Source organism: Pseudorca crassidens, chromosome 3 (genome assembly GCF_039906515.1).
Source record: "Pseudorca crassidens isolate mPseCra1 chromosome 3, mPseCra1.hap1, whole genome shotgun sequence".
Classification (NCBI taxonomy): domain Eukaryota; kingdom Metazoa; phylum Chordata; class Mammalia; order Artiodactyla; family Delphinidae; genus Pseudorca; species Pseudorca crassidens.
Genome location: NC_090298.1, coordinates 166047410 through 166075117, shown reverse-complemented (window position 1 = coordinate 166075117; position 27708 = coordinate 166047410). Strand labels below are relative to the sequence as shown.

General features: G+C 39.9%; 1 protein-coding gene and 1 long non-coding RNA gene across 5 annotated transcripts in view; one reads left to right on the top strand and one right to left on the bottom strand.

Moving 5' to 3' along the window:
* Positions 1-27708, bottom strand: part of LOC137221074 (zinc finger protein 699-like) — a 75169-nt gene that overhangs the window by 18159 nt on the left and 29302 nt on the right. Inside the window, exons 8-9 of the mRNA XM_067730268.1 lie at positions 2605-2627; positions 440-634 (exon numbers count right to left, since the gene is read on the bottom strand). Of these exons, the coding sequence (XP_067586369.1) occupies positions 440-634; positions 2605-2627 (218 nt within the window). The remainder of the gene's footprint in view (positions 1-439; positions 635-2604; positions 2628-27708) is intronic.
* LOC137222509 (uncharacterized) lies at positions 469-27459 on the top strand. 4 transcript variants are annotated; one of them, XR_010942477.1, is made up of 5 exons: positions 469-1082; positions 2844-2893; positions 4849-4986; positions 11433-11606; positions 12237-14145. It is a non-coding gene; the product is annotated as an uncharacterized lncRNA (long non-coding RNA). The 4 variants fall into 4 exon arrangements; XR_010942479.1 differs by lacking the exons at positions 11433-11606; positions 12237-14145 and adding an exon at positions 26090-27459; XR_010942478.1 differs by lacking the exons at positions 11433-11606; positions 12237-14145 and adding an exon at positions 22635-27459.

Sequence of the window (27708 nt, the reverse complement as noted above, 5' to 3'; positions counted from 1 at the left end):
AAGTGACTCAGCTAACCTTTAAGTTCATTCAGGGCTTTGAAGATTGTAAGACCCTAGAGCAGGGTTTCCAAACCTCGGCACTACTGATAATGCTTTGTCACGGGTGCTGTTCAGTGCGTTATAGGATGTCCAGCAGCACCCGTGGCCTCCACACACTAGATGCCAGTAGCAGCCCCTCCCATTTGTAACAACCAAAACAATGCCTCCACACGTGACTAGAAGTCCCCTAGGGGGCAAAGTCACACCGAGGAAAGGTGATGGGGAGAGGGGGAACTCTGAGGAGGGGACGGCGGCGCCCAGAGCTAGGAGGAAACGGAGGCTTTGGGCCAACCAGAGGGATGAGCCTCAGGGATCGAAACGCGGCTCGCGGGAAAGGGGGAGGAACGCCGGAGCCTGTGACGGGGGTGCCCCAGACCCATGCCCCTCCCTAGACTCCTACAGGAGTCCCGGGACTGCCCGCCGCTCACAGAGTCCTGACCCTCGCACTAAGGCCGAACGTACCACGTGAACCCAGTCCCCCGCGGAGAAAACTTTACACACAGCACAGTGAGCCGCCCGCGTCTCCTTCCTCAGCACCGCCCGGCGCTTCCGCTTCCGGTCTCGGGCAGTAGCCCGGGGCTTCAGTTTCCGGTACCTAGCAGACGCGGATAGCGGGGCATTACGGGGCTCTGGGTTAAGGCGGCGGGCCGGGCGGCGGCCTCGCACCCAAGCCTCCGACGAGGTGTTCTCGTTTGCTTAGTGAGTGCAAGGCTGGGCCGTGGGCTGGGTCAGCGCCAGCGACTGAGACCCACTCTAGGGGCGGGGCTGTGGGATGGTACCAGCTTGTGGGCGGAACCAAACCCAGAGGGCAGGGTTGTGGGCGGACACCCGTTTCTTGACGGGACTGAGGGCGGGGCTGTGGCTGGGTACCGGATCTGGAGGGCGGTGCTAGAGTCTCAGCCTGAAGGTGGGCAGAGACTAGGCCCAGGGGCGGGGATAAGGCGGGGGTGGGTCTTGGGTAGGCGGGCAGGAGAGTGGGAGAAAATCAGCTCCAGGGACGTGGATGAAGACGGGGCTTTCCGTGGACTCTCCAGGCTGTACAGGTAGACGGATGCTAAACAAACAACTTTTCTTCAAGCCTTTCCCCATGTTCAGTGCGGAGCCTCACACAGCCCAATTAAACGATATGCTCATGCTCAGGATTTTTTTTTCTTGTTTTTACTGATGTTCTTAAATTTTTTTAAAAAATTGGATCATATATTCACCTTTCTCTTTAACTTGCTGTCACAAGCCAGTAGATAGGGATCTAACGCTATTTTTTAAAATTTTTTTTGTGGGGGAGGGGGCTAGGTCATAGATACACATATAGGAAATCTTCAAACAGTGGTAGTCAGTAAAATATTCTCACTCCCATACCGTCTCCCGGTCCTTTCTCCCAAAGATAAACATCATTTTCTCCTCTGTCCTTCCAGATACAGTGTGTATATGTATGTATGTGTGTATGTACGTACAGGCCCAAGAGGGATGCCCCCCAGCAGGAAATGAAGCTGGTAAATTGTCTCATTCATTTGGATCTACTGAAAAGAGATTTAAATTTATGCCGGAGAGGATGAACCAGTGATGAATTGATAGAAATAAAACAAAGAAACAAGGAATTTTACCATTTAAAAAATCCAAAGAAAAAAGTGAGAAAGAGAATGTATTTATAAAATCTGGATCAAAAATAAAATAAAATAAAATCTGGATCAAACTCATATGTCATAAAATGGTAAACATCTATGTAATCAAACAATAGACACTGACTTTCGATTTATCCTAATTTATTATACAATTATATTGGGGGAGGGGAATTATGTTTTAAAATAGCAAGAGAACTACATGCTAATTTTTTCAGAGAAGAAGGTAATTAGAAAAAATCAAAAGCTGAAAAATGAAAAAGCTGTATAAGGAGCTAATTTAGAAATACAGAATTACAACCAGAAAAACAAATAAGTTGTTTGTGGGAGTCAGAATAGAGACTGGGGGATGTAGCTTTTCATAAGGCTTAAAATATTATTTGAGACATATGTGTATAGACATACATACACACACACACACAGAAACCTGAAGTTTTATTCCAAAGGGATCATCAAACTCTAGGAAGAATTTATTTTAAAAAAAAGGTTCACTTTGCAAAAATAGATTTTAAGAACCGCAGACTTCAAGCATTAAAAAAAAAAAAAAAAAAGCTATAATCACCCTGGTGGAAAAAGGAATAGGCATTACATTCCACAATACATGACAAGCATTTTATGTACATTACTCCTGAGTATTTTCATGGAAACCCATAAGGAAATGCTATTATCTATCTCCATTTTACAGATGAAGAAATCAATGGAAGCGTATTGCTAAAATGTTCATATTTCATTGAAATTTTCAACAGATATCATTTTATTTCAAAATCATTTATTGAATTTTATTTTCATTAATAAAATATCTCATTCTAGCAAATAATCAAACAGTAAGTAGAAAACAGTTTAATAAAACTACAGTTTTCTTTTGATATAGTTAAATATATCAATGTACAGGACATGATGTATGAAAAAACACAGAGATTGATGTGTATGTAGTAAAACTAGTGATTACCTTTTCCCAATTCCTCCTACATTCTGTGAAGGAAACAGGAATCTTTTCACATTCACTTTTTGACATGTAATTGAGAAATTTCTATCCTCACTTTTTTATCCCTTTATTATTTGTAGAACTTTTCAAACCTCACCCTTTATTCTATGAATCTTAATCGTGCAGTGACTATTAGAGAAACAGATTCCACTGAGGGTCCTGATAATAAACACAAGGAAACCATACTTTTTTTTCTCTTTCAGGCATTCCTGGAGGTGTCTATAGAAGGTGAGGGTTCCAGGGAAGAAGAGAGGTACTGGATGAATAAATGTTAAATTGTCTTCACGTTTTCTCATAATGTAGTGAATAATTTATTCAGTGTTACACAAACTAGAGCTGTGCCTAATCTCACCTACACTGTGCTACCTTCTACTATATAGAAAAATGATATTTATCAGTCCATGACCTCAACCTGGTCAAGGTCTCATTGCATAAAAATAAAAATGTAATGGTCAGTCAGGCATCCAGGATAAAGTACTAATGGTATTCAATTAATTTGAAATATACCAACCTCATAATAGATGCTAGAAAGGATATCAACCTTAATTAATATCTTACCATGTGCATATATTATCTGCTTATTCCTAGAGTGCTTTAAGTTCTATGATTAAAAATGATTAAGAATTATACTGCATTGAGATTAAAAAAATACTGTCCCACAAGGTTAAAAATTTAGAAAGGTGATAGAGAAAATCAAATTTTCTGTCTGAAAAGTGCATTAGTTTAAACACTGCACTGGCCTATTAACGTGGTGAATATGATAGTGTACACTTATTGATCCATTACTATGTCATAAACACTATTCTAATAAGTACTTTGGTTACCTCCTCTCAACCACCCTCTCAGTTAAGAATTTTTTTTAACACTATTCTACAGACGAGGAAGTTAAACAGAAAGATGATTTGTATTATACCCAAGATCACAGTTTGTAATGTCAGGTAACTTATGAATTCTGGAATGCTCACTTAAAATTAACTTCATTATCAGGAAGAGATCAAGATGGTGGAGTAGGAGGACCCTTAGTGCACCTCCCCCCATGAACACAGCAAAAATACATCTGTATGTGGAGAGATTCTCACCGAAAACAAACTGGAAACTGTCAGAAACACTCTTCTGCAAACAACAACAACAAAACTGTAGAGAAGGACCCACACGGAGTTGGGTAGGAGGAAAGGAGAAGCGATCAGGTCAGGACCCGTGCCCCTAGGAGGGGACACAGAAAAGGAGGGGAATATAGTACAGGCTGGGATAATCTCCCTAGGGCGTGAGGGGTTTAAACCTCATATTAGACACCTCAGTGTGGGATCTGACACCGTGAAAACAATTCTCCCACCTTACACCTGTTAGACTGGCTATTACCCAAAAGCCAAAGAAAACAAATGCTGGCAACGATGTGTAGAAAAGGGGAATCCAGAGGCACTGTTGATGGGAATGTATAGCCACTGTGGACAACCATATGGAAATTCCTCAAAAATTTTAAATAGAACTGACATATGATACAGCAATTGCACTTCTGGGTATGTATGTTGAAAGGCAATGACAAAACTATCTTGAAGAGATAACTGCATTGCATGTTCATTACAGCATCTTCCACAACAGAAAAAAGATGGAAACAACCTAGTGGCCATTGATGAATGAAGGGATAAAGAAATGTGATATACTAATAGTACATACAATGCAATATTATTTAGCCAGGGGAAAGAAGGAAAACCTGCCATTTGCTACAATATGGATGAAACTTGAAGGCATTATACTAAGTGAAATAAGTCAGAAAAACAACTGTGTTATCTCTCTTACATGAGGAATCTAAAAATATTGAACTCATCAAAGCAGAGTAGATGGTGGTTGCCTGGGGCTGAGGGGTGATGGGAATGGGGAGATGTTGGTTAGAGTTATAAGATGAAACAGATTCCAGCAATGTAATGTACATCATGGTGGCAATAGGTAACACTGTGGTGTTTTGTACTTGAAACTTATTATGGGAGTGAAGTTAATGTTCAAACCCTAACAACAACAAAAACAAAATGCTAGTTATGTGAGGTGAAGGATGGGTAACTAACCTTCTTTTGGTAAACATGTCACAATAGATACATGTATCAAAACAGCATATTGTACACCTTAAACTTACACAATGTTATATGTCAATTATGTCTCAATAACGCTGGGAAAAAACACAAAAAACGCTGCTCTATTTTTGTTGGGAAACAGGTGCATCTACCTCTAGAAGAACGTCTGTAGTTATGTTCACCACTGCTCCAGAAGAATTAATGGAATGGGATAACAGCCAGAAAAGAGGACATGAAATGGTTTGTTCGGAAAAATCTGTCCTGAATGACAAGGTGAAATGTAAGTCTAAATTATCCCATTTTCTAGTCATTAGGCAACATTTTAAAACTAAATCAATTTCATATTGTTTTTTAATCATTTAAATTCACCCAATCTTGTCCTGCAAGTGCATTTATTACCATTTTACCAATAGTGAACATTATGGAAAGGCATTTCATGAATTCGTAGAAAATCTAAGATTAATACTCAAGTGTGTATATTCTATTATAATATTTTCAGATTTAAAAATCCCTATGTTCATTTATCTTTGAAATTTTTATTTATTTTTACTTTTATTTTTTTTAGCTTCTGCACAAATCTTTCTTTTTTTGTAACATATTTATTGAAGTATAATTGCTTTACATTGTTGTGTTAGTTTCTGCTGTATAACAAAGTGAATCAGCTATACATATACATATATCCCCATATCCCCTCTCTCTTGCATCTCCCTCCCACCCTCCCTATCTCACCCCCCTAGGCGGTCACAAAGCACTGAGCTGATCTCCCTGTGCTATGCGGCTGCTTCCCACTAGCTATCTATTTTACATTTGGTAGTGTATATATGTCCATGCCGCTCTCTCACTTCGTCCCAGCTTACCCTTCCCCCTCCCTGTGTCCTCAAAAATAGAACTACCGTATGACCCAGCAATGCCACTACTGGGCATATACCCTGAGAAAGCCATAATTCAAAAAGAGTCATGTACCACAATGTTCATTGCAGCACTATCTACAATAGCCAGGACATGGAAGCAATCTTTGAAAATTTTAAGAAGGTGCTATGTGAAAATAAGAGCTAGTAAATTTAGCGGAACATACTGGAAATTAAACCATGCACACACAAAAAAGCAACATTCCTTTGGTGCTTTCCAAGGTTTCTTGGCTATCTTTTAAGCTGGCATAAATAGATATAAAATATAATATTTTAAGATATATATTTATATAATATTTTAGAAATATTAATAATTTTAATGAGCAATATTTTTTCCCACTAAATAATTGTAATTCTCTTCTGTCACATGCATTCCCTTAATATCTAAGTTTGCCATCAATGCAGTAGTTGTTTATCCTCAGTTAGAAAATGCAAAGCAATAAAACTAGTTATGGAAAGCTTTCAGAAAGCCAAGATAACTACCACAAAAATGATGTGTGACATCTCTAAGGAATATTGGAAAACCATCTTTAGGAAACAAAAGGAGCCCAAAGACTGAGTTACCCTGACTGAAGACAGTGAAGCATGGTGAAGTGCTAATAACCAAGCTGATACTAGTTAAAGGAGAGACCTCCCCATTCTGACAACATGATCCTTTGCAATCCTATAGTAATGTAAAAGAAGATAAATTTATTGTGATGACTTGGGTGATTTAATGGTCCTCAGGCATCATTAGAGCCAGTGCAATAGGAAAAATAATACCAATGCCTATTTTCCAGTTGCATACCCATGCCTAAGACGTATTATTGACAACCACCCATCTTACCTGTGCACATTTTGTAATCATGCAATTGCACGCACCTCACAACACACTTCTATAACTTGTGCTACAATGTCAGTCAAGGTTCAGTCAAAAAACAAAAAAGAAGCCAATTAGTTCTTTTAATGAAGAACATTTAATATAGAGAGTTAGTTAAAGCATTATTGAGAGACTGAAAGGCAAGAAAGAACAAAGTGGTAACATAGTAATCATAACTGAAGGAAGAAGCTACTCCACCAAGGGCTTGAGGGGTATAAAGGGATCAGTTGAGCATTTGGGGCACTAAGGCTTTTACAGACCACTGTTGAAAATACGTACGATGAGCACAAGATGGAACATAGAGCAGTGATTTCAAGCACCCCACCCCAAAGCAAGGCCCATGCGTATGATGTTGAGAAGCTATGTGAAGAAAATAATCAGAAATAATGGGGAAGGCCTTCCCTGGTGGCGCAGTGGTTGAGAGTCCGCCTGCCGATGCAGGGGACATGGGTTCGTGCCCTGGTCCAGGAAATCCCACATGCCGCAGAGCGGCTGGGCCCGTGAGCCATGGCCGCTGAGCCTGCGCGTCCAGAGCCTGTGCTCCGCAATGGGAGAGGCCACAACAGTGACAGGCCTGCGTACCGCAAAAAAAAAAAAAAAAAAGAAAGAACGGGGAAAACACATTGCCTTTACTACAGTAGGCTCTTCATATCTTCCCCCTTTGACCTCTGATCTCTTTCAGATCTTGGGCATTCGTCCATGAGCAGTTAGGACACAAGGCATACAGGTCACCTTTGAGTGAAAGATCTGACTGGGATCAGTAGTTCTCAACCTTGGCCACATACTAGAACCACCTGATATTCCTTTGTTAATATATACACGCCACAGTTTCTTTCAAGAAAATGAAGAGTTCCCTTAAACTCCACAACCTCATCAACATTTGTTATGGTTTTTTTTTCAATAATAGCTATCCTAACAGATGTGAGGTGATATTTGATTTAGGTTTTGACTTGTGTTTCCTGATACTAACTGATGTTGAGCACTTTTTCATATACCTGGTGGTCTTGTTCTCATCATAAACCCTCCTATTTATGGAGGGTTTAGGAGTTCAGCACCAGGGAAGGTCCCACAGCTGGGTCTGAACCCAGTCTTCTGATGTAGATGCAGCAGATTTTCATGTCAATTCTTCCTGATACAGGGATTGCAATTCCTTGTCTTCTCCTACCTGAAGGTAATTCAGTTTAATTATTTTGGCATGTCACACTATGATTTAATCTAGAATTATTCAAAATAAGTACTGTAAACACAGTTGGGCAGTTTCCTTATCTATGAAATTATGATAATAATTGAACCTACCTAGTAGGAGTATTGGAAGATTTTTTTAAATTATTAATATTGCTTAGACCAATGGTTTTCATCTCCAGTTGATTGGTAATTTACGTGTGCTTATTTTAAAGTTCACAGGTACCCTGGTCTCAGCCTAGGACCTATTTCAGAATCTCTGCATGTGCGTTTCTTGGTCACCCTAATGTCAAGCTGGACTTGATAAATACCACTTAGAATATTACCTAACACTTATAAAAATTTCCATTAATATTACCTATTATTAGTCTCATCAATAACCAACACCTATTTTTAAATATAAACATTTAATAATATTTCCTTCAGATCTCAGCTTTTATAGAGATTTGAACATTTACTCATAAAAAGGGACTTTCTTGGTATCTAGCTCAATCCCATTCCTCTATATAACTGGCCCCCAAAAGCAACCATTGTCATGAAGTTGATGGGTATATTTCCCTGTCAGTGCTTCTGTAATGTCAATATTCATTTATGTATCTAAACTGCATTCTTAAAATCTTCCCTAAACAGAATACTACACATATTTCCTCTGAAATGTGCTTGTTTACCACAGCTTTGTGGTTAAGTCTCTTTGTGAAGTACATACAATTACTCCAAACATCTACCCAATGCACATTATTACATAAGGGAAAACATCCTTTACTTTATAAATTTATATTTATACATATAAATATAACAAATTTATATTTCACATATATTTAAAATGTAACAATATAATATAATGTATTTTCACTATTAAATAAATATTTAATTTACATTACATATTTTATAGTATACTATTATTTATATCATTTTCTTCTTACAACAATCCTATGAAAATTCTGTACCTCGCTCATATGGTATCATACAAATGAGAATTTGTATATAATATGAGACTGGTGGCTAGTTGTGCAGTTTCTAAGAATTGATGCATGTTCAGTTTTACTAATGTTGTCTGTATTTGTTTCAATGCAAATATCATTTTCTATCAACCACATCATCATTTGTTAAGATATCATTTGAAAATATTCCTGAGGTCTATCTTGTGACAATGTCATGATATCTGCACATGACATTTTCATATTATACAGGAAATTGTTTCAACCTTAGATTTCAAAACTGGACTGCACAACATCACTATTTATAGAAAATCCTATAATCCATCATGTTAGTGCCATTCTGGCCCCTGTGAACTACTGGTGCTTTCCTGTAATTCACAGATAGACTCACTGAACCAAAGAGGATGAATCAATTCTTCTACCTTCATTTCACATTCTGAGCCAAAAAACTAGGTTAGAAAAGAAACGCTATTTAGCTACAGTGGAGATGACTGAGAACTGGTGCAGGAATAAGCAAATCAAGCATTGAGTCCTGGATTTTTCACCCCATGTATGTGGAGTGTGTATAAACTTCTCCTCCTCTCTATGCTTCTGTACCTTCCTGGAAAAAAAGTCTAATACCCAGCACTACACCATGTGTGGCACTTAAGGGATGTTTGTAACTTATAAATATTGGGTCATTTTTATAAAGAATGTCAATCATTATTCAGATAGTATGTTTATTAATTAAATATAATCCCCCAAATTTAATAATGTTTTATATGGCAGAAAAGATCGAAGCCTTTCCTGGCGCAGGATACTGGAGCATGGAATGATATGAAATCCTAAAATGTGTCTCAGCCCATGCATTAAGATGTATCATCCCCTCCATTTCTGACTCTTTTTTCCCCATACTTACGAAAATTTCTGCAATGGCTTTTCAATGATTGAATCCTGCATATGCTGTTAAATGAAAAGAAAATATGTCCCTTAGAAAGTCCATGACATAGACAGAAACAAGCACTATTTTATCTTGTCTCTATTCCTATGTGACATTCTGAAAATGATGAAAACACCAGCATGAATGGTCCACCGTGTGGAAGCTATATTGCCCACATGGTTTATTCAACACTTAACTGTTTTCTTTTTTTTTAATCCTTGGTGCCTCTTCTGTGCCAACAAGGTATAGGCTCTGGGGAATCAGAAATAAATGAGCCTCAGTCATTTCTTTTCATCTATGAAGAATGTACTTGTATAAAATAAAATAAAATGTCCTGTCAGGGATGTAGGGAAACCATAACATCAGATCAACAGATATTTAAGTCTAATGACACGAGCATTAGCTTTATCATTATTAGTAACAAAATATCAAAAATGTATTTTGCCCTTTCTTTATGCATCCATCACATAGCTATTGCATAGAGGGCGACCATTATTTTTTTAGTCCTGATTCAGTGGGTTTGAATCAATGAGGAATCGACTCATTTGACAATACTAAGTCTCATGGATTCTAAGAAATTGTCCCATAACACACAAAGAATTAGTGGAGCATACACGATTCAAAATTAAGTTTTGTTTTTTTAAACATCTTTATTGGACTATAATTGCTTTACAATGGTGTGTTTAGTTTCTGCCAGAGCCCCCGAATCAGCTGCTCAAAAATTAAGTTTTTATGCTCCTAAGTTCCATGCCCTAAATGTCATTGTTTTCAGACTTTCTGAAAGTTTTAAGCAGAGGTACAGCAGTCTAACCACAGACGCATCTTGGGTAGATTTTTAAAACTGTTTTCATTTTCCTGCATAGGAATGAACCTTAAGACTCTGATTTTATGTCTCCTTTCATGATTGAGTCAGATGATTATAAGTACAGAGGAGAAGGTGGACAGGTGACGTGAAATCCAGGAACAGGGTCAACAGAGAGACCTACCCTGAAATGTCAGGTGCCGATTATTTCTATGACCTCACCTGTGATCTTAGACATCCTTCCTATAGTTGATGCAGCAAGTGCTACCTACTACCCTCCCCTGTGTCCTCCAGAAAACTCCAAATAGGAAGGGCAAAGTGAGCAGGGAATCTCTACCAGGACTGACAGGAAAGTAACATGACTGTTTGGGGTGGCAGGGCGAAAACTGCCCAGATGCCCTGTGTCTGGACTCAGTCTGCCCAGAATGACTGGCTTCAACACTTTCTAACTCATGACCTGGTACCTGTTACATAAAATGCTGTGCTTCTTTCCTCTTACTATAATAATACTTAGGTGTGCACTTATAATTTGGGAGAAATTATGCAGGTGTAATCAAACAAGAAACATAAAAGTCATACCTCAGAGCCTGACACTTAGGAAGCCTTCAATAACATAACATAACATAACATAACATAACATAACATAACATAACATAACATAACATAACATCATAACTGATGTTATGGTTCATGTCATCCTCCTCATCCTTATTGCCACTTTCATAACTATTTGAAGTGCTTAGGGGGGAAGGTTCCAGAGACCCATTTGCTGCTACAGTGGGGGAGATGCCAGCCAGAGCCAGAACCAGTGAGGGTGGAAGCAGATCTCTGAATGAGAGTTCTCACACCCCAACCAGAACAAAGAACGTTAAGCTTCAAAAGCCTTTATTCCAAAACTGTTTGTATTCGTGCCCTCTCATCTTTCTATACCAAATATCACATTTGTCCTCTTGAGGAGGAAATCCCAACCAGAACCAAGAACATAAATGTCATAGGGCTCTAATCTGAAATTTGTATACTGGTGTCCCCCCAACTGTCTGTCCCAACTGCCATGTTTGTCTTGTTGAGGAAAAAATCATGCTCCCAACACTCCCTTCATCCATCACTTTCTCCCTCAGCACTTACTGGGCTGGGCTGCATCTCTGCTGGAGCAAGACCAAGGAGCACAGATTCACTGCCCCTCTCCTGCCTGCTGTGTGTTGAAGTCTCAGGGTGTGCCCTCAGGACTGGTAGGAGGACAGGCTCAGGCTGGGACCTTCTGATACTGCTTCCTACAAAGGATGGAGACACAGGTGGGGAGCCACAATGTTAGAACTGGCCAATTAATGAGCTGAAGACACTGGCCAATTATTTACAATGGTATGACCTTAGGGCTCAATGTCCAAAGCCAGTTGGTCCACATTGTCCCAATCTCTGGAGACTTGCTAATATTCACGGAACAGAAAAAGGATAAAAGTGAATGTCCTGGGAAGGATCTAGGTCCCTCTTCTCCTCAAGAGGAAATTCACCTGTACTCTTGCTTCTTACTTCTAACTTGCAGAATTCTAACATAAAACTCAGACTTTTTTTCCTCAGTTTAACCACTCAATGTGTGGTTTTGTTATCTACAAATCCATTGTATCAATCATGAAATCTATGCAGCACTAGGTCTATACCAAGGATGTGATACTTTCCATTTTCACAGTTAATTTGTGTCTCTAAGGATAACTTCTTATTTTCATTTCTTTATCCTTGCTCAGCTGGCATTAGATATGGTAGAGATTACTGGGTTGGACTTTTTTCTTTCCTTTTTTTTTTTGTGTGTGTGCTAATTTGAATGAATCTTCATTTCTAAGTTTTTTCTCTAAATGAATTACATTGGCATATTAGAAAACTATTGACTTTTATTCTTTAATACCTGATACTTTAATTAAATATTTCAGTGGGCCTCCCAGAAGGTTGCAGTCAAGATCAGCCAGGGCTGCAGGCATCTCAGAACTGGATCAGCAGATGTCCACTTTCAAGCACACTCACGAGGCTGTTGGTAGGATTCACCTGTTCACAGAATATTGTCCAGAGAATTCTTTCAGTTCCTTGACACATGGCCTCTGGGTTGGGCAGTTGTTTTTTTTATCAATATGAGCCGTCAAGAATGCAAGAGAGAGGCAGCAAGAAGAAAGCCAGATTTTTTTTTACTCTATTCTCAGCAGGGACTTCCCAACCTTTCTTCCACATTCTCATTGTTGGAAGTGGGTCTCTATGTACATCTCACCCTCAATGGCAGTAAGATACACAAAGCAATGAAAACTAGGAGTTGGGATCAGTGAGAGTATCTCAGATACTGCCCACCACACAGGGCTCATCCTCTGTAAAGACTATGTTCTCCAAGCAATTCAAGACTCAGGCCCTGTCCATCTAATTTTCAGCATATCCCCAAATTAGTCACACCACCATGATCTCAACAAAAATTCCCTGGACACAAACTAGCATATGGGTAGAACTTTCTCTCCATTGGGTACTGCATTTTGTACGACAGATCCCACTCTACTGCTTTAGGTCATGCAGTCTCAAGTAGACCCCCTTGTTTCTGATGCACTAGGAGAACCCCTCTATCAACACCAGGCCAATCTACAGCTATTCCATGGCCAAATGTAACAAATGTTCCCAGTGAACATGATTTCTTCTAAGTAGAGATGAATCAACTCACTCCAGAATATATATTTTCATTAGATTTCATTGTGGTCTTAGATCTTGAAGACTTTAATAAGTAAAATGTGCTTGGGCTCACCTGTTTTTTTCTACTGTATAAAGTGGGATGTAGGTGGAAAGTGGAGTGATGTAACCTTCTAAATCTTGTCCATGCAGCCTTCCTGACTCAGAGACCTCTTTCTGAGGAAGGCAGAGATTGGTTTGTCATTGATATGAAGAAAACTTTATACCAAAATCAAATTGGATATGGAGAGAAGGATGTTATTTACCTTGTGGGGATAAGTGACGGGGTACTTTTAGGGTAGAGCACATGGTGGATAGGTACAGGTGGATATGAGAGGGAGAGACTATGTGTTGACATATTTAAAATAATTCATCCATGGCAAAAATGTATTACTAAAATGCAGTTATTTCATAGAGAGTAAAATGAATAACTTACTAGAGTCAATGACAAAGTTGAATTTATAGGAATTGGTATATTAAAACCAAAGGTAGTTATGTCTGTGCCCTATAATGTGACATATGCTTTGTTCTTTTCCCAATTCCCAGTGCCCTCCCCCGCCCCCACCTCCATGGTGAGTATCCTTGGCCAAATACCAAGTGAACAAAGGTGGATTGGAGAGACTGGAGGTAAATGCTGCGGTCCTTTAATGTGTTTGGACCTCAGCAAAAATAATGTTAAAATGAAGTTATAGCATTGTGAGTAGAAAAGATCAGATATTAGGGTCACTGCCAAAGATGAGCATACAAGAAGTGGTACATGAAAAACAGATATTGATGTTTATGCAGTACAACTAGTTATTTTTCTTTTTGTTTTTCTCAATTCCTCCACACATGATGAGTATCCTTGAAAGAACACAAACCTACTCACATTAATTTTTTGATGTGTAATTGGGAAATTTCTAAACTCACTTTTTTATCCTTTTATTATTTTTAGAACTTTTAAAACCCCATCCTTTAGTCTGTGAGTCTTAACCTCACAATAACGGGACATTTCTGCTTATCATAACTCAGTGCTGGCATCTAGTGAGTAGAGGTAAGGGGTGCTTTTAAATATCATACAATATACAGGACAGTCCCCTATGAAAAAGAATAAAGACCAAAAATATCAATATTGTTGAGGTTGAGAAACCCTGGTCTAGACTGTTGAATGATATTAAAATTTTAATCTAAAAAATTCCAATCTCTATTATTTTATAATGACATTGAAAACATTATCTGAAATAAATCTCAATCTTTCTCCATTATTTTGCACTACTTAATGTTTTTTATTGTGGTCAAATTTACATAACATGAATGTAAAAGAATGAAATTAGAACATTCTCTAACACCATGTACAAAAATAAACTCAAAATGGATTAAAGACTTAAATGTAAGACCGGGTACTAAAAATCTTTTAGAGGAAAATATATGCAGAACCCTCTTTGACATAAATCACAGCAATATTTTTTGGATCCATCTCCATCTTAAGCATTTTTAAATGTATAATTGTGTACACTTGACATTAAACACATTCACATTGTCAGGCAACCATCACCACCATCCATCTCCAGAACTTTTTCATCTTCCCAAACTGAATCTCTGTACCCATTAAATGCTAATGCTATTTCCTCCCTTCCTCCAGCCCCTGGATGCCACCATTCTATTTTCTGTCTCTTGCTACCTCATGTGAGTGGAACCATATAATATATATCCATTTGAAATATCTCAATTTTGACATTTCAAACTTGAATCTCTAATGTCCCCTTTCCTTCCCAAATTTGCTCCACCCACAGCCCTCCCTGTCTCAATAGATGCAATTCCATTTTTTCAGTTGTTCAGGCCCCAACCCTGGAGACATTCTTGTCTCCTCTCTTTCTCTCACACATGTATCCTGCCTGGAATAAAATCCTTTTGGCTCTGCCTTCAAAATATAGCTCAACAGACCGATTCTCAACCCTTACACTGCTATCTCCACCTTGGTCCTACCCACCTATATCTCACCTAGCTTGCCTACAGGTAAACTCCAAGCAGGCTTCCTCACATCCTACAATCCACACTCAACCCAGCATCCAGAATAATCTTTTAAAATTCCTAATCATGTCATGTGTCTGCTGTAAACCCTACAATTATTCCTCACATCACTCAGAGAAAATGAAAGCAAAAGTCCTTCAGTGGCAGAGAAAGCCTCACACGATCAGCCCATGATACCTGTTCTCCTCTTCTTCTATGCTCACTCGCTCTGCTCCAGCTACATTCCCCCCAGGCAACCTCCTACCTCAGGGTCTTTGTATTAACCTTACCCTCTGCCTGGGGCACTCTTTCCCCAGAAACCACTCACCTAAGTCATTCACCATCTTCACCAATGTAACTTTCTCAATGAGTTTACTAGGACCACCCTTTTTTACTAGGACAACCTGTCCTCCCCATGCTCCTGATTCTCTTTATCCTGTGGTAGTTGAGCCTAAAATAATGATCAACTCATAGTAAATACTCATTAAAAGTAGGTTTGATAAATTGAATAAGTGAATGTGGCTCTGAAGGGGCTGCCAGTCACACTGTCTCTTGACCACAGTTGATTTGTCCAGCGTGGAAAGAGGACATGATTGTACCAATCAGAATTCTTTTCTGATAGATATAGATAGATATAGATATAGATATAGATATAGATATATGTTTTTAGTCCTGAGCAGCTAAGTTGAGTCCAGTTCCTCTTTAGTAGTGAAGCTACCAGGTATGAGTGGTGAGAGCTGCTGAAGCTGAATCTGACCTCTGTACACCGAAAACCGAATTAAAACTTGGAGACAGAGTTTTGGGTGAAGTAGAAAAGAATAGCTTTATTGCTTTGCCAGACAAAGGGTGCCACAGCAGGCTAATGCCCTCAAAACTGTGTGTCCCAACCTGGAGTGGGTAGTGAGGAGTTTTACAGTATGGTTCAAAGAGGGCATGATCAGCTCCTGGACATTCTTCTGATTGGTTGACGGTGAAGTGAGAGTCACTGTCATCAACCTTCTGGTTCCAATCGATCTGGGGTCTACGTGCCTGTGGGCAGCACACAGTTAAGTTCTTCCACCTGGTGGGGTTTTCAGTATCTGCAAAACAACTCAAAGATATTGTTATGTATATTCCTGCTCAAAGGCTGCACTACTGTTTCTTTTTTATTTTAAATCATCTATATTTAAAAAAATAATACTTGAGACACAAACATATCTGTTTTACCTATTAAGTATTTTTACAGGAAAATATGATGATAGATTATCTTTAATTTAAATCTCCTCTGTTTTAAAAACAGTTTTTTAACATCTTTGTTGGAGTATAATTGCTTTACAATGGTGTGATACTTTCTGCTCTATAACAAAGTGAATCAGCTATATGTACACATATATCCCCATATCTCCTCCCTCTTGCTTCTCCCTCCCTGCCTCCCTATCCACCCCTCTAGGTGGTCACAAAGCACCAAGCTAATCTTTCTGTGCTATGCACCTGCTTCCCACTAGCTATCTATTTTATATTTGGTAGTGTATATATGTCAGTGCCACTCTCTAACTTCGTCCCAGCTTACCCTTTCCCCTCCCCATGTCCTCAAGTCCATTCTCTACATCTGCGTCTTTATTCCTGTCCTGCCCCTAGGTTCTTCAGAACAATTTTTTTTTTAGATTCCATATATATGTGTTAGCATACTGTATTTGTTTCTCTCTTTCTGATTTACTTCACTCTGTAGGACAGATTCTAGATCTATCCACTTCAGGACAAATAACTCAATTTCATTTCTTTTTATGGCTGAGTAATATTCCATTGTATACATATGCCACATCTTCTTTATCCATTCATCTATAGATGGACACTTAGGTTGTTTCCATGTCCTGGCTATTGTAAATAGAGCTACAATGAACTTTGTGGTACATGACTCTTTTTGAATTATGGTTTTCTCAGGGTATATACCCAGTAGTGAGATTGCTGGGTCGTATGGTAGTTCTATTTGTAGTTTTTTAAGGAACCTCCATACTGTTCTCCATAGTGGCTGTATCAGTTTACATACCCACCAACAGTGCAAGAGGGTTCCCTTTTCTCCACACCCTCTCCAGAACTTATTGTTTGTAGATTTTTTGATGATGGCCATTCTGACCGGTGTGAGGTGAACCTCATTGCAGTTTTGATTTGCATTTTCTCTAATGATTACTGATGTTGAGCATGCTTTCATGTGTTTGTTGGCAATCTGTATATCTTCTTTGGAGAAATGTCTATTGAGGTCTTCTGCCCATTTTTGGATTGGGTTGTTTGTTTTTTGATATTGAGCTATATGAGCTGCTTGTATGTTTTGGAGGTTAATCCTTTGTCAGTTGCTTCGTTTGCAAATATTTTCTCCCTTTCCGAGCGTCTTTTCATCTTGATTATCATTTCCCATGCTGTGCAAAAGCTTTTAAGTTTCATTAGGTCCCATTTGTTTTTGATTTTGTTTTTATTTCCATTTCTCTAGGAGATGGGTCAAAAAGGATCTTGCTGTGATTTATGTCATAGTGTGTTCTGCCTGTTTTCCTCTAAGAGTTTTTAGTGTCTGGCCTTACATTTAGGTCTCTAATCCATTTTGAGTTTATTTTTGTGTATGGTGTTAGGCAGTTTTCTAATTTCATTCTTCTACAAGTAGCTGTCCAGCTTTCCCAGCACCACTTATTGAAGAGGCTGTCTTTTCTCCACTGTATATTCTTGCCTCCTTTATCAAAGATAAGGTGACCATATGTGCATGGATTTATCTTTGGGTTTCTATCCTGTTCCATTGATCTATATTTCTGTTTTTGTGCCAGTACCATACTGTCTTGATGACTGTAGCTTTGTAGTATCATCTTAAGTCAGGGAGCCTGATGCCTCCAGGTCCGTTTTTCTTTCTCAAAATTGCTTTGGCTATTCGGGGTCTTTTGTGTTTCCACACAAATTGTGAAATTTTTTGTTCTAGTTCTGTGAAAAATGCCAGTGGTAGTTTGATAGGGATTGCATTGAATCTGTAGATTGCTTTGGGTAGTGCAGTCATTTTCACAATGTTGATTCTTCCAATCCAAGAACATGGTATATCTCTCCATCTATTTGTGTCATCTTTAATTTCTTTCATGAGTGTCTTATAGTTTTCTGCATACAGGTCTTTTGTCTCCTTAGATAGGTTTATTCCTTGGTATTTTATTATTTTTGTTGCAGTGGTAGATAGGAGTGTTTCCTTAATTTCTCTTTCAGATTTTTCATCATTAGTGTATAGGAATGTAAGAGATTTCTGTGCATTAATTTTATATCCTGCTACCTTACAAAATTCATTGATTAGCTATAGTAGTTTTCTGGTAGCATCTTCAGGATTCTCTATGTGGAGTATCATGTCACCTGCAAACAGTGACAGCTTTACTTCTTCATTTTGGATTTGGTTTCCTTTTGTTTCTTTTTCTAGTCTGCCTGCTGTGGCTAAAGCTTCCAATACTATGTTGAATAACAGTTGTGAGAGTGGACAACCTTGTATTTTTCCTGATATAGAGGAAATGATTTTAGTTTTTCACCATTGCGAACGATGTTGGTTGTGGGTTTGTCATATATGGCCTTATAATTATGTTGAGGTAAGTTCCCTCTATGCCTACTTTCTGGAAGGTTTTTAACATAATTGGGTGTTGAATTTGTCAAAAGCTTTTTCTGCATCTGTTGAGATGATCACATGGTTTTTCTCCTTCAATTTGTTAATATGGTGTATCACATTGATTGATTTGCATATATTGAAGAATCCTTGCATTTCTGGGATAAACCCCACTAGATCATGGTATATGATCCTTTTAATTTGCTGTTGGATTCTGTTTGCTTGCATTTTGTTGAGGATTTTTGCATCTATGTTCATCAGTGATATTGGCCTGTAGTTTTCTTTCTTTGTGACATCTTTGTCTGGTTTTGGTATCAGGGTGATTGTGGCTTCATAGAATGAGTTTAGGAATGTTCCTCCCTCTGCTATATTTTGGAAGAGTTTGAAAAGGATAGGTATTAGCTCTTCTCTAAATGTTTCATAGAATTTGCCTGTGAAGCCATCTGGTCCTGGGGTTTTGTTTGTTTGAAGATTTTTAATCACAGTCTCAATTTCAGTGCTGGTGATTGGTCTGTTTATATTTTCTACTTCTTCCGGGCTCAGTCTCAGAAGGTTGTGCATTTCTAAGAATTTGTCCATTTCTTCCAGGCTGTCCATTTTATTGGCATATAATTGCTTGTAGTAATCTCTCATGGTTCTTTGTATTTCTGCAGTGTCAGTTGTTCCTTCTCCTTTTTCATTTCTAATTCTATTGATTTGAGTCTTCTCCCTTTTTTTCTTGATGAGTCTGGCTAATGGTTTATCAATTTTGTTTATCTTCTCAAAGAACCAGCTTTAATTTTATTGATCTTTGCTATTGTTTCCTTCATTTCTTTTTCATTTATTTCTGATCTGATATTTATGATTTCTTTCCTTCTGCTAACTTTGGGGTTTTTTTTGTTCTTCTTTCTCTAATTGCTTTAGGTGCAAGGTTAGGTTGTTTATTTGAGATGTTTCTTGTTTCTTAAGGTAGTATTGTATTGCTATAAACTTCCCTCTTAGAACTGCTTTTGCTGCATCCCATAGGTTTTGTGTCATTGTGTTTTCACTGTCATTTGTTTTTAGATATTTTTTGGTTTCCTCTTTGAGTTCTTCAGTGATTTCTTGGTTATTAAGTAGTGTATTGTTTAGCCTCCATGTGTTTGTAGTTTTTACAGATATTTTCCTGTAATTGATATCTAGTCTCATAGCGTTTTGGTCGGAAAAGATACTTGATACGATTTCAATTTTCTTAAATTTACCAAGGCTTGATTTGTGACCCAAGATATGATCTATCCTGGAGAATGTTCCATGAGCACGAGAAGAATGTGTATTCTGTTGTTTTTGGATGGAATGTCCTATAAATATCAATTAAGTCTATCTTGTTTAATGTATCATTTAAAGCTTGTGTTTCCTTATTTATTTTCATTTTGGATGATCTGTCCATTGGTGAAAGTGGGGTGTTAAAGTCCCCTACCATGATTGTGTTGCTGTCGATTTCCCCTTTTATGGCTGTTAGTATTTGCCTTATATATTGAGTTGCTCCTATGTTGGGTGCATAAATATTTACAATTGTTATATCTTCTTCTTGGATTGATCCCTTGAACATTATGTAGTGTCCTTCTTTGTCACTTGTAATAGTCTTTGTTTTAAAGTCTATTTTGTCTGATATGAGAATTGCTACTCCACCTTTTTTTTTTTTTTTTTTTGCGGTACGCGGGCCTCTCAGTGTTGTGGCCTCTCCCATCGCGGAGCACAGGCTCCGGACGCACAGGCTCAGCAGGCCCATGGGCCCAGCTGCTCCGCGGCATGCGGGACCCTCCCAGACCAGGGCACGAACCCGTATCCCCTGCATCGGCAGGCGGACTCCCAACCACTGCGCCACCAGGGAAGCCCACTCCACCTTTTTTTAAATTTCCATTTGCATGGCATATCTTTTTCTATCCCCTCACTTTCAGTCTGTATGTGTCCCTAGGTCTGAGGTGGGTTTCTTGTAGACAGCATGTATCCAGGTGTTGTTTTTGTATGTCTATGTCTTTTGGTTGGAAAATTTAATCCATTTACATTTAAGGTAATTATTGATATGTATGTTCCTATTACCAGTTTCTTAATTGTTTTGGGTTTGTTATTGTAGGTCTTTTCCCTCTCTTGTGTTTCCTGCCTAGAGAAGTTCCTTTAGCATTTGTTGGAAAACTGGTTTGTTGGTGCTGAATTCCCTTAATTTTTGCTTGTCTGTAAAGGTTTTAATTTCTCCATCAAATCTGAATGAGATCCTTGCTGGGTAGAGTAATCTTGGTTGTAGGTTTTTCTCCTTCATCACTTTAAATATGTCCTGCCACTCCTTTATGGCTTGCAGAGTTTTTGCTGAAAGATCAGCTGTTAACCTTATGGGGATTCCCTTGTGTGTTATTTGTTGTTTTTCCCTTGCTGCTTTTAATATTTTTTCTTTGTATTTAATTTTTGATAGTTTTATTAATAGGTGTCTCAGCACGTTTCTCCTTGGATTTATCCTGTATGGGACTCTCTGTGCTTCCTGGACTTGATTAACTATTTCCTTTTCTGTATTAGGGAAGTTTTAAACTATAATCTCTTCAAATATTTTTTCAGTCCCTTTCTTTTTCTCTTCTTCTTCTGGGACCCCTATAATTCGAATGTTGGTGCATTTAATGTTGTCCCAGCGGTCTCTGAGACTGTCCTCAATTCTTTTCATTCTTTTTCTGTTATTCTGCTCTGCAGTAGTTATTTCCACTATTTTATCTTCCAGGTCACTTGTCCGTTCGTCTGCCTCAGTTATTCTGCTATTGATCCCTTCTAGAGAATTTTAAATTTCATTTACTTTGTTATTCATCACTGTTTGTTTGCTCTTTCATTCTTCTAGTTCTTTGTTAAATGTTTCTTGTATTTTCTCCATTCTATTTCCAAGATTTTGGATCATCTTTACTATCATTATTCTGAATTCTTTTTCAGTTAGACTGCCTATTTCCTCTTCCTTTGTTAAGTCTGGTGGGTTTTTGCCTTGCTCCTTCATCTGCTGTGTGTTTCTCTGTCTTCTCATTTTGCTTAACTTACTGTGTTTGGGGTCTCCTTTTCGCAGGCTGCAGTTTCGTAGTTCCCATTGTTTTTGGTGTCTGTTCCCAGTGGCTAAGGTTGGTTCAGTGGGTTGTGTAGGCTTCCTGGTGAGGGGACTAGTGCCTGTCTTCTGGTAGATGAGGCTGGATCTTGTCTTTCTGGTGGGCAGGTCCACATATGGTGGTGTGTTTCAGGCTCTCTGTGGTCTTATTATGATTTTAGGCAGCCTCTCTGCTAATGGAAGGTGCTGTGTTCCTGTCTTGCTAGTTGTTTGTCATAGGGTGTCCAGCACTGTAGCTTGCTGGTCATTGAGTGGAGCTGGATCTTGGTGTTGAGATGGAGATCTCTGGGAGATGTTCGCTGTTTGATATCACATGGAACTGGAAGGGCTCTTGTGGACCAGTGTCCTGAACTTGGCTCTCCCACTTCAGAGGCACAGCCCTGACACCTGGCTGGAGCACCTAGAGCCTGTCATCCACACAACTTAGAATAAAAGGGAGAGAAAAAAGAAAGAAAGAAAGAAAGAAAGAAAGAAAGAAAGAAAGAAAGAAAAAAAGAAAGAAAGATAAAATAAAATAATGTAAAATAAAAGTTATTAAAATAAAAAATAACTATTAAAAATTTTGTTAAAGTAATAAGAAAATTTTTTTAAAAAATAAAATATTTAAAAAAAGAAAGAAAGAAGAGAGCAACCAAACCAGAAAACAAATCCACCAATGATAACAAGTGCTAAAAACTATACTAAAAATAAAAATAAAAACGGACAGACAGAACCCTAGGACAAATGGTAAAAGCGAAGCTATACAGACTGCAAGCATACACATACATACCCCCAAAAAGAGAAAAAGGGGAAAAATATATATATTGTTGCTCCCAAAGCCCACCTCCTCAGTTTGGGATGATTCGTTGTCTATTCAGGTATTCCACAGATGCAGGGGACATCAAGTTGATTGTGGAGATTTAATCCGCTACTCCTGAGGCTGCTGGGAGAAATTTCCCTTTCTCTTCCTTGTTCACACAGCTCCTGGGGTTCATCTTTGGATTTGGACCCGCCTCTGCGTGTAGGTCACCTGAGGGCATCAGTTCTTCACTCAGACTGGACGTGGTTAAAGTAGCAGCTGATTCGGGGGCTGTGGCTCACTCAGGCCAGGGAGCGGGAGGAGCAAGGATGCGGGGTGAGCCTGCGGCGGCAGAGGACGGAGTAACATTGCACCAGCCTGAGGTGCCGTGTGTTCTCCTGGGGAAGTTGTCCCTGGATCCCGGGACCCTGGCAGTGGAGGGCTGCACAGGCTCCCAGGAGGGGAGGTGTGGATAGTGACCTGTGCTCGCACACAGGCTTCTTGGTGGCTGCAGCAGCAACCTTAGCTTCTCATGCCCGTCTCTGGGGTCCGCCCTGTTAGCCGCGGCTCGCGCCCGTCTCTGGAGTTCCTTTAAGCATTGCTCTGAATGCCCTCTCCTCTCGCACCAGGAAACAAAGAGGCAAGAAAAAGTCTCTTGCCTCTTCGGCAGGTCCAGACTTTTCCCGGAATCCCTCCCGGCCAGCCATGGCGCACTAACCCCCTGCAGGCTGTGTTCACACCACCAACCCCAGTCCTCTCCCTGCGCTCCGACCGAAGCCCAGCCCGAGCCTCAGCTCCCAGCCCTGCCCACCCCGGCGGGTGAATAGACAAGCCTCTCGGGCTGGTGAGTGCCGGTCGGCACCGATACTCTGTGCGGTTATCTGTCTGCTTTGCCCTCCGCACCCCTGTTGCTCTGTTCTCCTCCGCGGCTCCAAAGCTTCCCCCCTCCGCCACCCGCAGTCTCCGCCCGCGAAGGGGCTTCTTAGTGTGTGGAAACCTTTCTTCCTTCACAGCTCCCTCCCACTGGTGCAGGTCCCGTCCCTATTCTATTGTCTCTGTTTTTTCTTTATTCTTTTGCCCTACCCAGGTACGTGGGGAGTTTCTTGCCTTTTGGAAGGTCTGAGGTCTTCTGCCAGCATTCAGTAGGTGTTCTGTAGGAGTTGTTACACATGTAGATGTATTTCTGATGTATTTGTGGGGAGTAAGGTGATCTCCATGTCTTACTCTTCTGCCATCTTGAAGCTCCTCCTGATTCCATTTATTTAAAATTCTAGAAAATGTAAAAAAAAATCTATAGTGACAGAAATCCAATCAGTGGTTGCCTGGTGGGAAAGGCAGAGGGATGGCAAGGAGGAATTGTGTTGGACAAAGAGGAAACTTCTGGGGCTGATGAATACGTTTATTATCTTGAGTAAGGTGGTGGGTTTTTGTTTTGTTTTGTTTTGTTTTGTTTGCGGTACGCAGGCCTCCCACTGTTGTGGCCTCTCCCGTTGTGGAGCACAGGCGCCGGACGCACAGGCTCAGCGGCCGTGGCTCACGTGCCCAGCCGCTCCACGGCATGTGGGATCCTCCTGGACTGGGGCACGAACCCGTGTCCCCTGCGTTGGCAGGCGGACTCCCAACCACTGCACCACCAGGGAAGCCCAAGGTGGTGGTTTTATAAGTATGTACACATGTGAAAACTTATTAAATCATGTGGCTTACTGTATATCAATTATACCTCAACAAAGCTCTTAAAAATGTACTTATGGTTGGGTGAGAACTCTTAGGATGTACTCTTTTAACAGCTTTCATATATAATGTATAGTAGTGTCAATTAGCTTTGTCATGTTGTGCATTACATCCTTAGTACTTATTTATTTTATAGCATAATGTCTATGCCTTTGACAACCTTCATCCAATTCTCCCTCCCCCACTCCCCATTTCTGGTGGCCACAAATTAGATCTCTTTTTCAATGAGTTTGTTTGTTTTCTGAAGTATAATTGACCTACAACACTATGTTAGTTGCTGGTACACAATATAGTGATTTGATATTTCTATACATTTTGAAACGATCACCATGACAAGTTGTCATCTGTCACCATACAAAGATATTACATAGTTATTGACTATATTTTCCACAGTGTACATTTCATATCTATGACTTATTTATTTTGTAACTGAAAGTTTGTATCTCTTAATTTCCCTCTCCTATTTCTATCTCCCCTCACCCAGCTCCCTGACAACCACCTGTTTGTCCTCTGTATCTATGCCTGTTTTGTTTAGTTATGTTTGTTTATTTGTTTTGATTTTTAGATTCCACATACAAGTGAAATCATACAGTATTTGTTTTTCTCTGTCTGACTTATCTTACTTAGCATAATACCCTCTAGGTCCATCCATGTTGTTACAAATGGCAAGATTTAATCCTTTTTTTATAATATTCCATTGTATATATATACATACTTATGTGTGTGTGTGTATATATATATATATATATATATATATATATATATAGCAATCTTCTTTATCCATTCATCTGTTGATGGGCTCTTAGGTGGCTTCCATATCATGGCTATTGTAAATAATGTAATGAACATAAGGGTGCATGTATCCTTTTGAATTAGTGTTTTCATTTTCTTTGAGTACATACCCAGAAGTGGAACTGCTGGTACTTCTATTTTTAATTTTTTGAGGAATCTCCATACTGTTTTCCATGGTGGCTGCATCAATTTACATTCTCAACAAAAGTACAGGAGGGTTCCCTTTTCTTCACATCCTCATCACCATTTATTTCTCTTGTCTTTTTGATAATAGCCATTCTGACAAGAGGTTTTGATTTGCTTCTCCCTGATGATTAGTGATGTTGAGCATCTTTCCATGTGTCTGTTGGCCATCTGCATATTGCCTTTAAAAAAAAGTCTATTCAGGTTTTCTGCCCATTTTAAAATTTTTTTGGATGTCGCCATTCTATCACCATTTTATTGTGTTACAAGGAGAGGTAGCCTATGCAAAAGGGAAAAACCACAATGATGAATAGTTTCAGATAATATACTTCTACTCAAGAAAAACAACTAGAGGCACTCTTAGAATAAAGAGTTCTAGACAATGCAAATATACAATTTAATTATTTTCTACTATGCCAAAATAAACCAATTAGGAATAAATAAAACCAAGGGGCTTCCCTGGTGGCGCAGTGGTTGGGAGTCCGCCTGCCGATGCAGGGGACACAGGTTCGTGCCCCAGTCCGGGAAGATCCCACATGCCGCGGAGCGGCTGGGTCCGTGAGCCATGGCCGCTGAGCCTGCGCGTCCGGAGCCTGTGCTCCACAACAGGAGAGGCCACAACAGTGAGGGGCCCACGTACCGCAAAAAAAAAAAAAAAAAAAAAAAAGGATATAATTTAAATTAGCAACAAAAAATTAATACGGACTAAACTCTACACGGAATGAGAAGGACTTATATTGAGAAAACTGTGAAGGTTTTCTTGCTCATATAAAAGTGTTCAAACATGGAAATATTTTCGGATTCTAGCATGGTAAATGTTAACAATAAAGACGCCAATATTCCTGATATTATTTCATCATGAATGCAATTTCAGTCATCAATATTGCAATTGAATTTTAAGGTGAGGAAATGATAAACCTGATCTTTACAGGAAGGGCCCTTTGGATATGTGCCGAGAGGAGGCCAAGTGAACTTTCCCCTGGGAAGACGTGGGGCTCAGAAGTAATTGAGCTGAACCATGGACACTGACTTTTCTCTTCTTGTGGTTCTCCCAAAGTTGTGAAGTCTTCAGAAAATGGAAGGCATTGGACTAATCTAGCTAATTAGGAGCTCTGTGCATCAAGCATTCAAGGCCCCGCAACTGTAAATAGTCAGCCTGTGTCTCCAGCCCTTCAGGTTGCCGGTCCATGTCTAGCAGGCTTCACACCTGTGCCTCCTCCTCCCAGACTAGTCATCCCCATCAGGAGGCTCTGGCTGGAGTCTGTCTTTCTGCCAATCCTGAGGATAGAGCTTCAGCCATCATTGCTCACCAGGCAGAGAGGGGCAGCAGACTGGTCCCCCTTGGGCATGCACCAGCAGGGTCTCAGCACAGCCCAGTGAGTGCTATGGGAGACAGTGGATGGAGGAGGGTTTGTGGGAGTGGTGTTTCCTCATGGTCAGAACAAGCAAAACAGTTGGGATAGACAGAGGATAGGGCACCTACCATCTGTTCTGGTGGGGTCCAAGAGCTCTCATTCAGAGTTCTGCTTTCCTCCCACATTAGTTCTAGTTCCCATGGGCATTACCCCCACGATAGCAGGAAGCAGTTCTCTCTAAACTGTCCCCTAAGTACTCCAAAATCATGAAGTGAGGACGTGGATGAGGATAAGACAGTAAACATGGTATCATGATTCTTCATTGAGGATTTCCTAGGTTCCAGGCTCTAAGTGTTCCATGTAGCTTGTTTCATTTCAACTGCGTAATCACCACCAAGAAAGAGGAATGAACAGTATTGTCACTTCACAGATGAATAAGGGAGCACAGCATTTAAATATAACTTGTATTAGGTCATGGGGTAAAATAGGAGTGAATTCACGTTTGAATCCAGGCATCCAGCCTCCAGACACAGGGCACTTAGCCAGAATTCTCTCCTGTCATTTTATTTGCCTGGTCACTTCAGGCAGAGACCCCATGTTCACTGCCCTCTGTCCTTTTAGGGGTTCCCGGTAGACCTCAGTGGAGGGTAAGGGGTACCCTTGCTGCATTGACTCTAGGAAGGAGAGCTGAGATCAAGGGAGGACTCATAGAGGATTAGCAGATTGTAATGTAGTGTTGGGAGCCAAGAAGTTTTCGCCATTAGAAGATGGCCGACACCCTGCTTCTCTTCCTGATTTATGAGATAGAAGTTCGGGCCTAAAATGAAAGCCTGCGCACGCAGCACCAATGATGATTAGCCAAGTACTTCCCTCATTCTGAATCCCGCCCCCCTTTCTCTGCAGTGTATAAATACAGCTACCGGAGCAATAAAAGTTTGAGGCTTGATCAGAATTCTGTCTTGCCTCCATTCTTCGCGTCTCCTGCCCTTCCCCCTTTTTTCAACCCCCACAGGTTCCTCCTCAGACTCACAAGGATTTGTCCTGCTGGTCGGGACTCCCGGGGACGCCCGGGGCCGTACACAATTGGCGCCCAACGTGGGGCTCGAGGAACGGATCCTGACGGAGGTAGCACGCTTACGAACGCCTGGCCAGGCACCCACTGAGCTGCCGCGAGACTTACTCGAAAGTGCAGCTT